This window comes from Fukomys damarensis, unplaced genomic scaffold (assembly GCF_012274545.1).
Source record: "Fukomys damarensis isolate Sample0158 unplaced genomic scaffold, DMR_v1.0_HiC HiC_scaffold_30, whole genome shotgun sequence".
Lineage (NCBI taxonomy): Eukaryota > Metazoa > Chordata > Mammalia > Rodentia > Bathyergidae > Fukomys > Fukomys damarensis.
In genome coordinates, this window is record NW_022900942.1 from 35542052 (window position 1) to 35556241 (window position 14190).

Consider the following 14190-nt stretch of genomic DNA (forward strand, 5'->3'; position numbering starts at 1 on the left):
ACTTCTTCCCCTCTGTTTGGGAAGTTTTCTGTCATTAATTCTGCAAACAGCTTTTTTAAGTTATTTATATTTTCTCCTGCTACTTCATGGATTCCTATCAGTCTTATGTTATTCTTCTTTGCATCATCTAGGAGTTGTTGGATGGATTTCTCATGATCCCTTACTGTTTTTAAGAGACATCTCTTTTCCTGATCACTGATTGCAATCTTATCTTCTGTATATGAGAGCTTATCTTCGCATTCTTTTATTCTGTTGCGTACACTTTCAATAGAGTTTTTAATTTCCTGGATATCTGTTTGAATCTGTTTTATGGATTCCATTTCTTTCCTATATTGGGCGTTTATTTTTTCCATTTCTTTCTTATGCTGGGCCTTCATGGCTTCTATCATGGTCCTGAGCTCATCTATTTTTTGTCAGTTTCTGCTGTAGGGTCTCGAATCACGACTTCCATTTTGCTCACCATCTCTATGGTTATCTGGGAAATTATTTCTGTTTTGAATTTTTCTAGAGTCTGATTGATCTGTTTTGTTACTTCCTGTGCTTTGAGTTCAGGGTGTCCTGGTGGTTCACTATCGGCCTTTTCATCCTCATTTGCCCTACTGTTTGCCATTGGTGAACTGGAAGTCTGTCCTTGTGTCTTGCTTAAGTGTTTTCTCATTTTAATTTTTGTTGTCAGACTGTCCTTGGTTTAATCTCTGGATTATCACCCAAATCTTCCTGATATAGTTGCACCCTAGCTTCTGTGTCTCTAACGACCCACAGACATTCTCATCTTCATAACATCAGAGAAAACAGCTCATCAAATCAACGGCAATGCTTTACCCCAACTGATACAATCAGCGACACATTAAGATCAAGCACAACTTGGACACTGACCTCCTGTGGTAGTCACTAGTCTATCACCCTTAAACCATTTGAATGAAATTGAAATCAAGAAGAAGTCCAGAACATGTCTGCAGTGAACAGACTTTTCAATATAGTATATTTACCATTTAATGGCTCAGACAGAGCGAGGATGCTAGACTCCTGGTCTCAGTTAGCTGATTGCTGAACCCCATGATGCTGACTGACCTCGGTCTGCAAGGCCCACATTGAGTTCCTCATCCTTCTGAATGGTTGACCTCCACAACGTTCTATTACAGGTTTCCCCTGCCCTTTCTTTAAAGATGTTCAAAGTTGGGAACTCAGAAAAATACCCTTGATGACCACCTCTGTCCTTGCAGAGTGGGTCCAAAGACTTGCACAGTCAGGAGATCTGAGAGTGTGGGGGGGGGTGAGTTGTGGGGGGGTGCTACCTTCCCGGCGCTTGAGCGATGGCGGCTGGGTCGGGAGCAGGCGTGGTTCTCCTTCCCGTGGTGGATCTGGGCCGGCCTACCTCCTGGCGCTTGAGCGATGGCTGCTGGGTCGGGAGCAGGTGTGGTTCCTGGTATTTTTTAAGTATATAGTACAGTTACATTCACCATTGGGATCTTGTACCTTTACATCACAGATCTTGGTTCTCATTTTTTCCCCATACCCCTGCCCTCCTTTCTCCCCCTCGACCCTCCCCTATTTACAAAGACTTTGTTTCCATGTTTTTTCTTTTCTCATATCTTTTTCTTTTTCCTTATTTCCTTTCCACTACTCTTCCCACTTCCCCCACACCTTTAAATTGTGAGTAGTAGTCTGTGTTGTTCCTTTTCTTTTTCTGGTACTAGGGAGTGAGACTAGGGCCTTCTCATTGAACTACATTTCCAACCTTTTTTAAGATTTTGAGGTAATGTCTTGCTAACTAAGGTCAAGCTCAAACTTATGATCTTTCTGCCTCAGCCTTTTGGAGTGGTGGGATAATGGACATGGCCCACCATGCCCAGCTAAGTATTTACTTTTCATAAATATCCCTTATTTGCAAGATACAAATACTGTCTTGTGATTGTTTTGCACAAGATGTGTGGACAAATCAAATGACATGCATTTAGAATGATTTTGTAAGCTATAAAATATCATACAAATATAATTAATACTGAAAAGTTTTGCTAGGTTCATCAGGAATATTGATTTCTGTTGTAATCTACTGTAATGAAACATTAATGCAAATGAAAATCAAAGCAGATCTCCCCTGGTTGTTTACTACAGCTGCATGGATAATATTTCAGAATTAACAGTGTTTTGTTTTATTTTTGATGCTGGGTATTAAACTCAGGACTTTGTGCTTGCCAGGCAGGCATGGTGCCATTGAGCTGCATTCCGGGCCCCAGAATTAACAGTGTTTTATATGTTCCACTTATCCAATAGGGAAGGATGGCATAATGTTGGTAAATTACTTGTAAGCATGTTAAGGAATAAATACAAGGGTTAATTAAAAAAATACCCTGTGGGGCCAGGGATTTAACTCAGTGGTGCCACTGCCTACCTTGCAAGCTCAAGGTATTGAGTTTGGTCCCTGGAACCACAAACAAAACCCTATGCATTTAAATTAAAAAAATTTTATTTCACTAAAAGGCACATTACCATTGGGCCAGGGGTTTAGCTCAGTGGTTCCACTGCTGGCCTCGCAAGCGCACGGTCCTGAGTTTGATCCCTAGTACCAAAAAAAAAAAAAAACCCCAAAAAAAGAACAAAAAACTTTACCATTAATCCTCTCTGTCTTTGCGTCTTTTAGCACACTTACCCTGTTATTCTTGCCACTTTCTGGATAACTTCTAGAAGTCCTCTTTCATGAATGTCTTTACAAGGTATTAAAAAATACAATGAGTGCTACTGCTGGGTGCCATCCAGTGCAAAGGCAGGCTCATAAAAACATTACAGTAAGTCCTCATCTACCTTATTGGCTGGATCAGTTTGTTTGTTTATTCATTTATTTGTTTGTTTATATTAACTGGATCTTGTACCATGTGACTTTTGGCTCTTCAAAGTCAAAGTGACCGAAAGGACTTCTAGAATTTCTTTGGAAAGTGGCAAGAATGGTGAGATAGTTGTGTTTGAAAACGAGAGGAGGACTTGAGGGAAATTAATGGATGGCAGGGTGTCTTTTACTATAGTTTTGCAAACTTAAACATTCCCCTTATTTTTCAGTCACATCTTGTACAGTATATGAACATGTGACAGTTTTATATTTGTGTTCTTTTATTTTCTTCTTGAAGTTGTTTGAGGGCTGGGGAACTCATATTTGAATTGTGTGCTGGGCACTTTACATGTTGCCATATGGTCCTCACAGCTATCCCATGAGACATTGGCATCCTTCCTCCATATAACAGAAGAGGAGGTAATGGGGACTCTCAAACTAGTAATGTAGTTAGGTCATATCAGTAGGAAATGTGGGCTCTGGAACTTCAGTATGCAGTTTTGTAATCTGTACTTTTTCCATTATCCCTGGGCACACATCATTTTCACTAACTATCTAGTGATTGGAAATCCACTTGAAGTGTGCTAATCAATGGTAGTAGTTAAATTGAGAGATGGACATGCTTTGAAAGTGACCAGCTTGTGAATCTAGTGGCCACAGAGAAATTCTATATTCTTGCTGTTGGAATTCCTTCCTAGTATTTTAATATGGTATATAATTTTAGTGGAATTAAACTAGAATTTTTAAAGATTATATACTTGGCTGTCTTTTGATTTGCTAACAGTGGCTTATTCAAGTGTGCTGGCCCAACACTTAATAACACTGGTTAAATTTTTTAGTGATTGCTGTGAGCATGTGGCTGGGCCTTATCATATGCACCAGTAAAGAAGTTATTTCTGTTGTTGCTGTTCTGATATCTTTCTTTTTTAGTACAAGTCTCAGGGTGGTTGTAATTAGGGTCAGATATTTAATCACTGTATACTGTGTATATATGTATACTATATACAGTATGTATGTATGTATATTGTATATATAATCACCTTGATGCTACTACCATAAGTTAGTGTGTGTTTTTGTGTTTAATGACTCCCCATTACATTTAGGATAAAACCCCAATTCCTTAGATAGCATTAAGATTTTTCAGTCTTTTTGCTACATTTTACCTAGCCAATCTCCTCTACTGTTTGCACTCTTCAGTAACTTAACTTTGTCATGATGTATGTTGGCAGAGTCAGCAGAGGCCGCATAGATTATGTTGGTGGTTTGAGGCATAACTTAGAATTAATTTATCTGTATTATTGGTATTCTTGTTGGAATTCTGAAGTGGAAGCTCATACAGAAATAGTGGAGAGTGTGGGGTTGATGTTGATGACAACTTTCTCCCTAGGGAGATTCTCTTCATGAAATCAGAGTTAGGAAGTGAATTGAGTATAGCCCAGAAATGGTAGCAATAATGTATAAGAACTTCTCTATGATTGTGAACATTTCAATAACCATTTCCTTGGTGAATTAATTATCTTCAGGGAAATCCAGTAAAGGTTCTTAAAACTGTGGAACAGTATCTAGGCCCATTTTATGTTTCCTTCGGGCATGTATATGTATGTATGTATGTATGTACGTATGTATGTACATATGTGCAAGATCCTTGGGCATAGCTCTCCAGCCCCTTTAGTTTCATTGTTAATTGTGATGTTACCAGCAAAACTGAAATCCTATTCTGTGACTTCTTCTGTTTATAATACTTCCAGAATGATGGTGTTGCCCTTTAAATGTCTTCTCATTTCTGTTTTTGTTGTTACTGTCCTTGGTTTAATTCCTGGATTAATACTTCGATCTTCCAGATATAGCTGGTCTTTAGGTTTTGAGTCTCTAATGATTCTTAGGCAATCTCATTTTCAACATACCAGGGAGGACAACTGATTAGATCAGTCACAACACCTTAGCCAAATGATATAATCAGCAACACAATAGCATCAAGCATAGTTTAGAAAATGACAATTTGTGGTAGTTATTAATCTATCACCTTTAACTTTGTGAATTAAAATTAAAATCGAGGACTAGCCCAAAATATGCTTATAGTGAATAAACTCTTCAATATAGCAAATTTACCCTTCAGGATGGGGACTTAGAAGTAGTTGTGGAGGGAGGAATAGATAGGATAGAGAAAGGTTAGAAGTGAGGTCCTAGGACAGAAGAAGATCACACAAACACTAGGAAGCTGTTGAAGAGGAGAGGAGAAGACAGAACAAAATATACACAAGGTCAGAACAGACTAACAGCAATAGGGAGGCTAGAGACTGTAATCGCTTTCTTAAAACTAATGGCAATTGAGAGAAGGAAAAAGAGAAGAAAAGGAAAAGAAAGCAAATAAATTCGAATTAGGATAGGAACAGGAACAAAAAGGGAGAGAAGTGAAGATCAAGGTGGAAGAGAGAGGGAGAGGGAGAGAGAGGAGAAAATGAAGATTAAAAACAGAGAAACTTTTGAGAAAAGATAAAGATAATTTTTTAAATGAATAAAGATAAGAGAAAAATATTACTTTAAAAATAAAAAATACAAATAGAAATAGTGGGCCTCCTTTGGGGTATCTCTATTGACACAATACACAGGGTGGACAGGAGTGTGCAGATCTAAGATAATTAGTCACAGCAAGGCATCAGCTGTGCCCTGAGGTTCAGGCTCATTTCTGTCAGCTAGGCCCAAGTTGAGATCTCTGACCACCTTCTGGGTTGAACTCTGCAAGGTTCTACTGCAGGTTCCAGCTGTCTTTCTCCTGAAGTTAGACCAGGTTCCAATGTGAGGTGCTGATCTGTCTGACTTACCAACTATGGTGGTGTGGTGTGCCTTTATGGAAGAGGACCTCTTTCTCTTATTTTCCAGGGGTGGAGGAGGCTTGGACACTGCTGTGTTGGCACCTGAAGGAGCAGGCCTGCCAGAGAGTCTCATGCAGCTTCCGTGCTCCTCTAGTGATTACCAGTTTCAAAGTTTTTCCTTAACTTTCTATTGTTGACAGGTTTCTAATTGATCTAGATATATGGAGTTTATGTATATGTTAAGTTTGAAATAATCTGGTAGTAATTTATTCTGAATTAGTATGAATATTTGTTGCTTTTTGGCATGTTTTCAGTGCCCCAAATCTGCCTTCAGAAATGGCATTCATTTTCTAATTGTAATTGTCTTGGAAACATTGGCATATTTTTGCAGTACCATTTTACTTTTATTTACTGCAAATGACGATTTGTTAGTTGCCTGCTGCCAGCACATCTGAGCTCATTTGTTTAACTGAAACATTACTGTGCATAGATGCCTATAACAGTCAGTAACAGTTACCAACCACTACAATTGCTTACCACCTCATTGTGGCTCTAAATCAAGCAAATGGGAAAGCAGATTATTTTTAAAATGTTCCAAGAAGTTTAGAAAACTGGAGAATGGTAGGATAAGAGGAAAGAAATTCTATTACAACAATCAATGTGTTGGTTTTGGCAGGGGTGTGCCTGGCTGATTTCCTTTGTAGGAATAAGTAACACTTCAGAGTGCAAAAATTGCAGGCATACTGCATAAAGCACAGCCCTGTGAATCCTTTATTGAATAGATAATTACCAAGTATTTTTCTTCTGGCAGAGCCAGGCATGGTGAGGGATGCATGAGTGAATGAAGCACTTTTCCTGTTCCTATAGAGCCTATAATCTGGGCACTGAAGATGCTTTTGACAGGATGTGGTGATGGCCAAGGAAGAGGGTAGTGGTAGCTACCTGTAGCCAGGTCTGATGGGCTCATCACAGAATGGCAGGTGTTGGCTAACTCACCACAGAGGATGCTTTCCAAGTGAGGTGCAGAGAACTCAGACTGCTTCAGAATGATACAGTCATACATTTGGAAACAAATAAATATCTTTTAAAATAATCTGGGTAGGATGGCTCACACTTGTAATCCCAGCTACTAGGGAGGCAAAGGCAGAAGTATCACAAGTTCCAAGGCCACCTGGAATTTAGTGAGACCTGTTTCGATTGATTGATTGATTGATTGATCGATCAGTAGATAGGCAGGCAGGCTGAGGGTGTAGCTCAGGGGTAGAGTGCCCCTGGGTTCAATCCCTACTATGGGGCCTGGGTGGGTGGAGAATTTAAACTGCTTGGCAAAGCTTGCCCTGAGAGCTGGAGATTAGAAAGTGCTTCTTGAATAAGGAGAGATAATTTTGTCTTATGGCAATAAACTGTCTGACAGTGGCATTCATTCATTAAGTAAATTTTTATGAAGCACCTGCTTTGTACCACTTTGAGAGTGGTGTGATGAACAAGGATCCCATAGACAACTAGTTGGGTAATCTTACTACCATGTGCTCATTTTTTATAAGTAGGTGTTGTTCTCACCTGGTTTTAGGCAATCAGAGGAGGTTTTCTGGGAGATCTGAAGTACAAATCAACCTCAGTAATATTTTATTGGAATTAAACCCTCTTTAAGGCTAATATTATATTAAAAATATATCAGAACTTTGTTTTGATTTTGGCTTTGGCATTACCCAGCACCCTTCTGTTGAGAGAAAATTGAGAGCCTGGAACTCCGTACTCTAGCCATCAGGCCTGATTGTTTGCCATTGCCCTGTTATTTGACCACCACGTTTAAGAACATGCCAAGGTTCCTGTGACTGCCATGCCGCTGTGTACACTATTCCCTTTTGTCTGCCTGGCTGACGTCTTTTTCACCCTTTAGAAGAGAATATTAACTTCCTCCAGGATGCCTTCCCTGACGCCACCTAGTGTAGGTTAGGTGTACATTCTCTGAGCTAATTCACAGGGCTGCTCTTGATCTTTATACTTTCCTCTGCACCCTACAGTCTGGCTTCTTCATTTTTCATGTGTCCTGGAGGCAGAGGGAGCATTTTTTTGCAGAGCCCTGCATATTTTAGGTTCCCAGACACTATTTGCTGAATGAACCAGATTTAGCAGCTTTGGAAGGTTATAGCCAAGTGTATGTAATGGAAGCTCATGGTCCTCATTATAAAAGAGTGTGTCATTTAATGAAGAAAGTAGAAGTGCAGTGAACAGATTTTATGCATGTGATCAGTTATTAATCCCATAAAGCTCTTTACAGTGCCTTGCATTTTATGCCTCTTTTTTTTTTTGCCTGAGTAACTGAAAAACTAATTAATTAATGGTTCCTACTTCCTGCCAGCTACTAATGTGTGTTATTAAATCTGATCACAGTGTTAAAATATTAATTAGAAGTCTTTGGTTATTAACAAAAATCAATTTGACTTAGCCTATGCCAGAGAAAGGGGAATATGTGATAAAGAGATAGGTGTCTTACAGAATCCGACATTTTAGAAACACAACTAGGCTTCAGGGAGAACTGGAACTGAGAACTGGAAGACCTGCGAGAATCCTGAAAGTCATTTCTGTTTGTCTGTTTATTTCTACAGAACTATTTTTTTCATCTTTCTCTTTGAACTGGCTTTCTCTGCTTTGCTGTAAGTAGAGGATGGCCTCCCGTATTCCTCAGCTTTGCAGCCAAATTCCAACCTTATGGAAATCCTGTCTTTCTGTCTCAGTTCCAAATTCCCCAAGACATTTACCTTAGGCTCTCTATCCTGATTCAGTCGTGTGGCCATAGGTTGGGTCATGCTGAACAAATCTGTCCACTTCTGCTCATCTCTGAAGTGTGTATGAGACAATAGAAAAAAGTGGGAGAGAGCAAGACGGACAGCAGAGAGATATCATGAGGCTGCAGATACTCTAAAAAACATCAAATACAGTGATAAATACTAGACACCCATAAACTAGCCTGGGAGTATTTCTAGATTATCTTGTCCAAGAATATTCAATCTTTTGGAAAAGATTATATTTATTTTTTTAATATTAGTATAATTTGAGATTCTTAAGGTAATGATATGCACTTGTTAGTGAGTTTTGGTTTTGTTTGTGTGTGATAATATCTCTTACTCTTATTTTTGGTACTGGGGAATTGAACCTCAGGGTCTTGCACTTGCAAGGCAGGCACCAACACCACTGAGCTAAATCCCTGGTCATATTATTTCTTAAATATGATACTATCTTCAGTCCTGGAGAGTATCTCTGTTCAATAGAAACATAATCTGAGTCACATGTAATTGAAAGTTTTCTAGAAGTTACACTGAAAAAGTTGAAGTCCAAAAGTTGAAATTAATTTTACTTAAAGTATTATTCCATGAATATAAAATTAAGATTGAAGTATTTCTATTTTTCTTGAATTTTTGAAATTCATATATATTTTGTTACAGCACGTGTCGATTTGAAATAGTCACATTTGAAATTATCAGAAGTTAGTTACTGATAGTTCAGTGGTTACCATATTAGTTTTAGAACTGTTTAAAAGCAATCCATTTTCTTCCTTAGTTTTTCTAAAATTTCCTTGTCAAAACCTTCATTAAGCTTATATATGGCTCTTTTAAAAAGTGTACTTTATCAGGGCAGTGGAGAACCCTGGAGGCTAGAGATTTTTAATCCATCTGTGGAAGTGTTGCTGTTTGGAGGATTTGCTGTGTTATGTGTGGCAGAAAAAGACATGTGATTCTTAACTGAATCACCAATCTTGAAAGCTGGTTCTTGTTTTTCTTAGACCTCTGATTCCTGGAATGTTACTTAAAATCTTGGGAGCTTCAGTTTGCTTATCTATAAAAATAAAGCAAATAATGGTCTTGCTCATTAGAAGAGATTTTTATAGGCTTTAAATGCAGTTATAAACTTGAAAGCTCTTTGAAAGATATTTACAGGGCTCTACAAATATAAGGCATTTTTTTAATTTAACTGGGACCTCTCCCCCCACTACATTTTGGAATTAACAGTTGCTGTCATTTGTTGAGAGTTTATTTTGTGCCAAGGAATGTTCTAAGTATATTATACATGTTATGTAATTTAATCATAACAACAAGCTCAAGAGGGTACTATTATCTCTGTTTTATGTATGAGGAGCCTAAGACATTGGGGTTAGGAAACCAGTCCAAGGTCACATATCTGGTAAGTATTTAAACTGTGAGAAGGCAGTATCTCCTGGTTTGTACCATTTTGAGAGTGCTGTAATGAGCAAGGAGCCTCCAATTAGGGTGAAATACACATAACTTTATCATTTTTAACCACTTTTAAGTATACACTTCTGTGGCATTAAGTATATTCACACTGTTTTGTAACTATCACCATCTATCTCTGGAAAGTTTTCATATTCTTTAGCTGAAACTCTGTATCTACTAATCACCAAGTGTCTTTTTCCCTCTTCCCAGGGCTCTTTAAATATGAAGGCTTCAGCAAAGACTCATGTTGTAGGGGCCTGAGCCCAAATACAGCGATGTTCAGAGGTGGGGCCTACAGAGGTGATTGGATAATTCCAGCACAGTGACATCAGTGGATTAGGTCACTGATAAATTCCTTAGCTGAATGGGTTGTCAGGGCCTAGCCAGCAGCCAAAAGCTATTTTACTTATTTTTCTAAAAACTTAATCACTCTGAGTACCACATATAAGATGGTATGTGCAATATTTATCTTTTTGTGACTAGCTTATTTTACTTAGCATACTGTCCTTAAAGCTTCATCCATGGTATAGCATGTGGCAGAATTTCCTTCTTTTTAATGGTCAATATTTCATTCTATATATGTACCTCACTTTGTCCATCTCTTGGTGGAACTTTGATTGCTTCCACCTTTTGGATGTTATGAGTAATGCAGCTATGAAGATGACGTGTGAAGATATGAAGATGGGTGTACAGATATCTCTTCAGGATGCTGCTTTTACTTCTTTGGGGTACATACTCAGAAGTGGAAATTTTGGATCATGTGGAAGTGTTTAATTTTTTGAACCACATACTATTTTCTACAATGGCTTCATCATTTTACGTTGCCTACTAGTGATTTGCAGAGGTTTCAGTTTCCTCACACACTTGACAACACATGCTACTTTCTGTGGGCTTTTTGTTTTTTTTGATTAATTGCCATATATATTAGTCACCTCTCTGTTGCTGGGCCAAATACCTGACATACACATCTTCCAGTTGGCTCTGAAGCAGAGGTGACATAGTGGAGGAAAGCTGCTCACCTCATGGCAGCCAGGAAGCAGAGAGCAGGAAGAGAGCCTAAGAAGAGAATAGACCCTTCGAAAGGGACACCTGTAGTGACCCAATTCCTCTGGCTAGGCCCCAGCAGCCCATTCAGCTAAGGAACCTATCAGTGACCTAATCCATTGATGTCTTTGTGCCCTCATTATCCAGTCACCCCGGTGGGCCCCACCTCTGAACATTGCTGTATTTGCACTCAGGCCATCACAGCAAGTCTTTGGCAAGGTCTTCATATTTAAACCATAACACCATCCTAATGGATGTGAAGAAAATAGACATCCAGTTGGTGTCATTGGATTTATTGAGCATCTTTCCATGTGCTTATTGATCATTTGCACATACTCTTTGAAAAAAATGACCAAGTCCACTGCTTTTTTTTGTGTGTATGTGAGATAGTCTTGCTATATTGCCCAAACTGATATCAAACTGGTGAGCTCAAGTGGTCTTCCCACCTCAAGCCTCCTGAGTAGCTAAGATGGTATGCACATGGTAACATGCCTAGCTACCTTTCTAAATTGGGTGGTTGGTTTCTTTTGTTGTAGTTGTAGAATATACTTTTAAAAAGTATATTCTGGATATCAACCCCCTAACATATAATATGATTTGCAAACATTTTTATCTGTCATTTGGGTTCATTGGATTTTTACTCTGTTTTTATTTTTTGAGGCAGGGTCTTAGTGTATAGTTCAGGCTGGCCTTAACCTCACTATGTAGCCCAGGCTGGCCTCAAACTCACAGAAATCCTCCTGCCTCAGCCTCCCAATGATGGGATTACAGGTGTGCACCACCACACCTGGCTTACTCTGTTGATTTGATCTGTTGATTTTTTGCACAGAAATTTTTAATTTTGATAAAGTCCAGTTTATCTGTTTTCTCTTTTGATCACTGTACTTTTGGTGTCATATCCAAGAAGTCATTGCCAAATTCAAATGTCATAAAGCTTTCCCTTTGGTTTTCTGAGTTTTTTCCATCTCTGTCATTGTCTCCTGTCTCAGTGTCAGTTTGTATCTGTCTCTGTATCTATCTGTGCATCTTTTTTCCACCTACATTTGTGAACCATTGAAATTTACATATGTATTCTCTTTTCTTCCTTTTGTTTTTGTATTGCAGACACCATGATACTTTATTTCCTAAAAAATAATGACATTTTTATAAATAATTGTAATTCCATTATCATTACTCTTCTAGAATTGGGCATGTGGGGCCCTTTATGTTCTCTACTTAGGAGTGCCTTTCTCAGATTTGTATTCCTCTTCCCACCCTAGTACCTGAAAAACAGGGCACCTCAATCTCTTCTATTTTAGCAATTTTATATTGAGAACTATAGTAAATTTCCTTACTGCATTCATCAGAAACTGTAGCTTTATTCTATAATGCTAATTTTATTGTTTGCCTTGCGTGCCATTTTTTCTTTTAATTTATTTTTCTCATATTAATATACTGCTTTGACTAGTTAGTGTGTTCACATTTGTCAACATATAAATTATTTTCTTATTTTGTTTCTCCAGCACTGAGTTGAAACTCTTAGAAGAAGCAACCATTTCAGTCTGCAAATCTTTAGGTAAGGATACAAATGGGGTAGTGGGAAGAATTCTTTGTTAAAAATTTTGGTAGTGTAATGTGAATTGAATTAATGAAGTGATATATCCTTCTTGGTTATAGTGATGACAGAAATAATTATTTCTATTCCTGGTGCTCATTGATGCTATTGGTCAGCATACACTTGGCTGTATCTGTAGTGGGAGTAATAAATAGGTTATGCTAAGCTATAGGTTTTTCAGCTTTTGTGTGTGTGTGATTGTGGAAATACTGAAAAAAATAAAACTATTATGCTATATAGTTGCATGCACAGTTCACATAGAATTTACCATTTGTCTTGTGACTTGTCAACTTGTGTTGTTGGCAGTGTTAACCAGAGTAATTATTATTCATTAAAATATACTAGGAAGCTTCTCTGTTGCAACTTGATATTGTCGTAAAAAGCATGGGATCTGGAATAATTTTATGATCTTCATTTTAGCTCTGCTACTTAGTAACTGAAACTTAATTTTCTTAAATAAATTGAGGAGAAAAATAACTTATAGGATTCTTAAAAGGAAAAAAATCATTCAATGTGAAATGTCTAGTGTAACATGTAGTATTTAGTTATTACTCCCCATTTATATAAAAAGATATTACCTTTTTGACCTCATATCTTGAATGTTTTAAAGTTGGTAGCAGCCAGGTGTGGTGGCCCACACTTGTAATTCAGCATTTAGGAGGCTGAAACAGGAGGATTGCCATGAGTTTGAGGCTAGCCTGGGCTACATAGTAAGTTTAAGACCAGCCTGAACTACATAGTGAGACCCTGTCTCAAACTAACAACAAAAATGTTGGTAGCAATTAGAGAGAAATGTGTGTGCTTTTTAAAATGCAGATAATTAAAATTACATTGTATTGTTGTTTTGCATATTAGAGACAATGTATCCATACTATACCTAGTGTACAGGGATTTTAGTAGGTGATAACAATATTGTTTTTTTGTTTTTGGTATGGGGATTAAACTCAGGATCTTGTACTTGCGAGGCAGGTGGCGGCACCACTAAATCCCCTGCCCTAAAAATTACATTTTAAAAATTGAAAGTAACAGTTACTTAAAATGATTCACATTTATTGCCAGCATTTACAACAATTCAGTAGTACAGATGAAATAAAAGTACTCATTGGCTAATTTTTGTACAATATTTTTTCTGAGTACTTTATGTGTATTTATATATATGCATAATTCTAAATAATGGTATCATTTATGCTGGCTTTGCACTTTGTGAGTCTTTAGTCTCATCAGTCTTTCTGCCCTCTTGTAGGTGTCCCGTTGCTGCTGTAGCTGCTGAAGCTCATTCAGCTTCAACAAAGCATTTCAGTTTTACTACTTAACTTTGCTCCCATTAAATACCCTGTTCCTACCATTGATCTATTTTGGAATTATAACATTTCATTTCATTTCATTTCTATTTATTTATTTATTTGGTACCGGTGATCAAACTCAACACCTTGAGCTTGTGAGGCAGGTGGCAGCACCACTGAGGTAAATCCCTGGCCCCAACTTTTTTTAAAAATAAATTTTATCACATTCCCTCCCTCAAGCCCCCTTCCCTCCCAATGTACAAGTTTGTTTGTTTTGGACTTTTGAGTTCAACATATTTTCTTTTCTTTTTTTTTCTTTTTTTTTTTTTCCTGGTACTAAGAATCGAACTCAGGACCTTGCGCTATCCCTTGACCTCACACATGGATTTTTTTTTTTTTT

The 14190-nt window shown here is 37.8% G+C and overlaps 1 protein-coding gene across 5 annotated transcripts in view; it reads left to right on the forward strand.

Annotated features, from left to right (window-relative positions):
- The window catches only part of Dym (dymeclin), a 369043-nt gene that overhangs the window by 53364 nt on the left and 301489 nt on the right, over nucleotides 1-14190 (forward strand). For all 5 annotated transcript variants that reach the window (XR_004514766.1, XM_033757360.1, XM_010621679.2 and 2 more), the window contains one exon: nucleotides 12416-12468. Coding sequence is in view for 4 of the 5 variants with exons in the window: in XM_033757360.1 (XP_033613251.1) it covers nucleotides 12416-12468 (53 nt within the window). In the remaining variant the exon portion in view is untranslated. The remainder of the gene's footprint in view (nucleotides 1-12415; nucleotides 12469-14190) is intronic.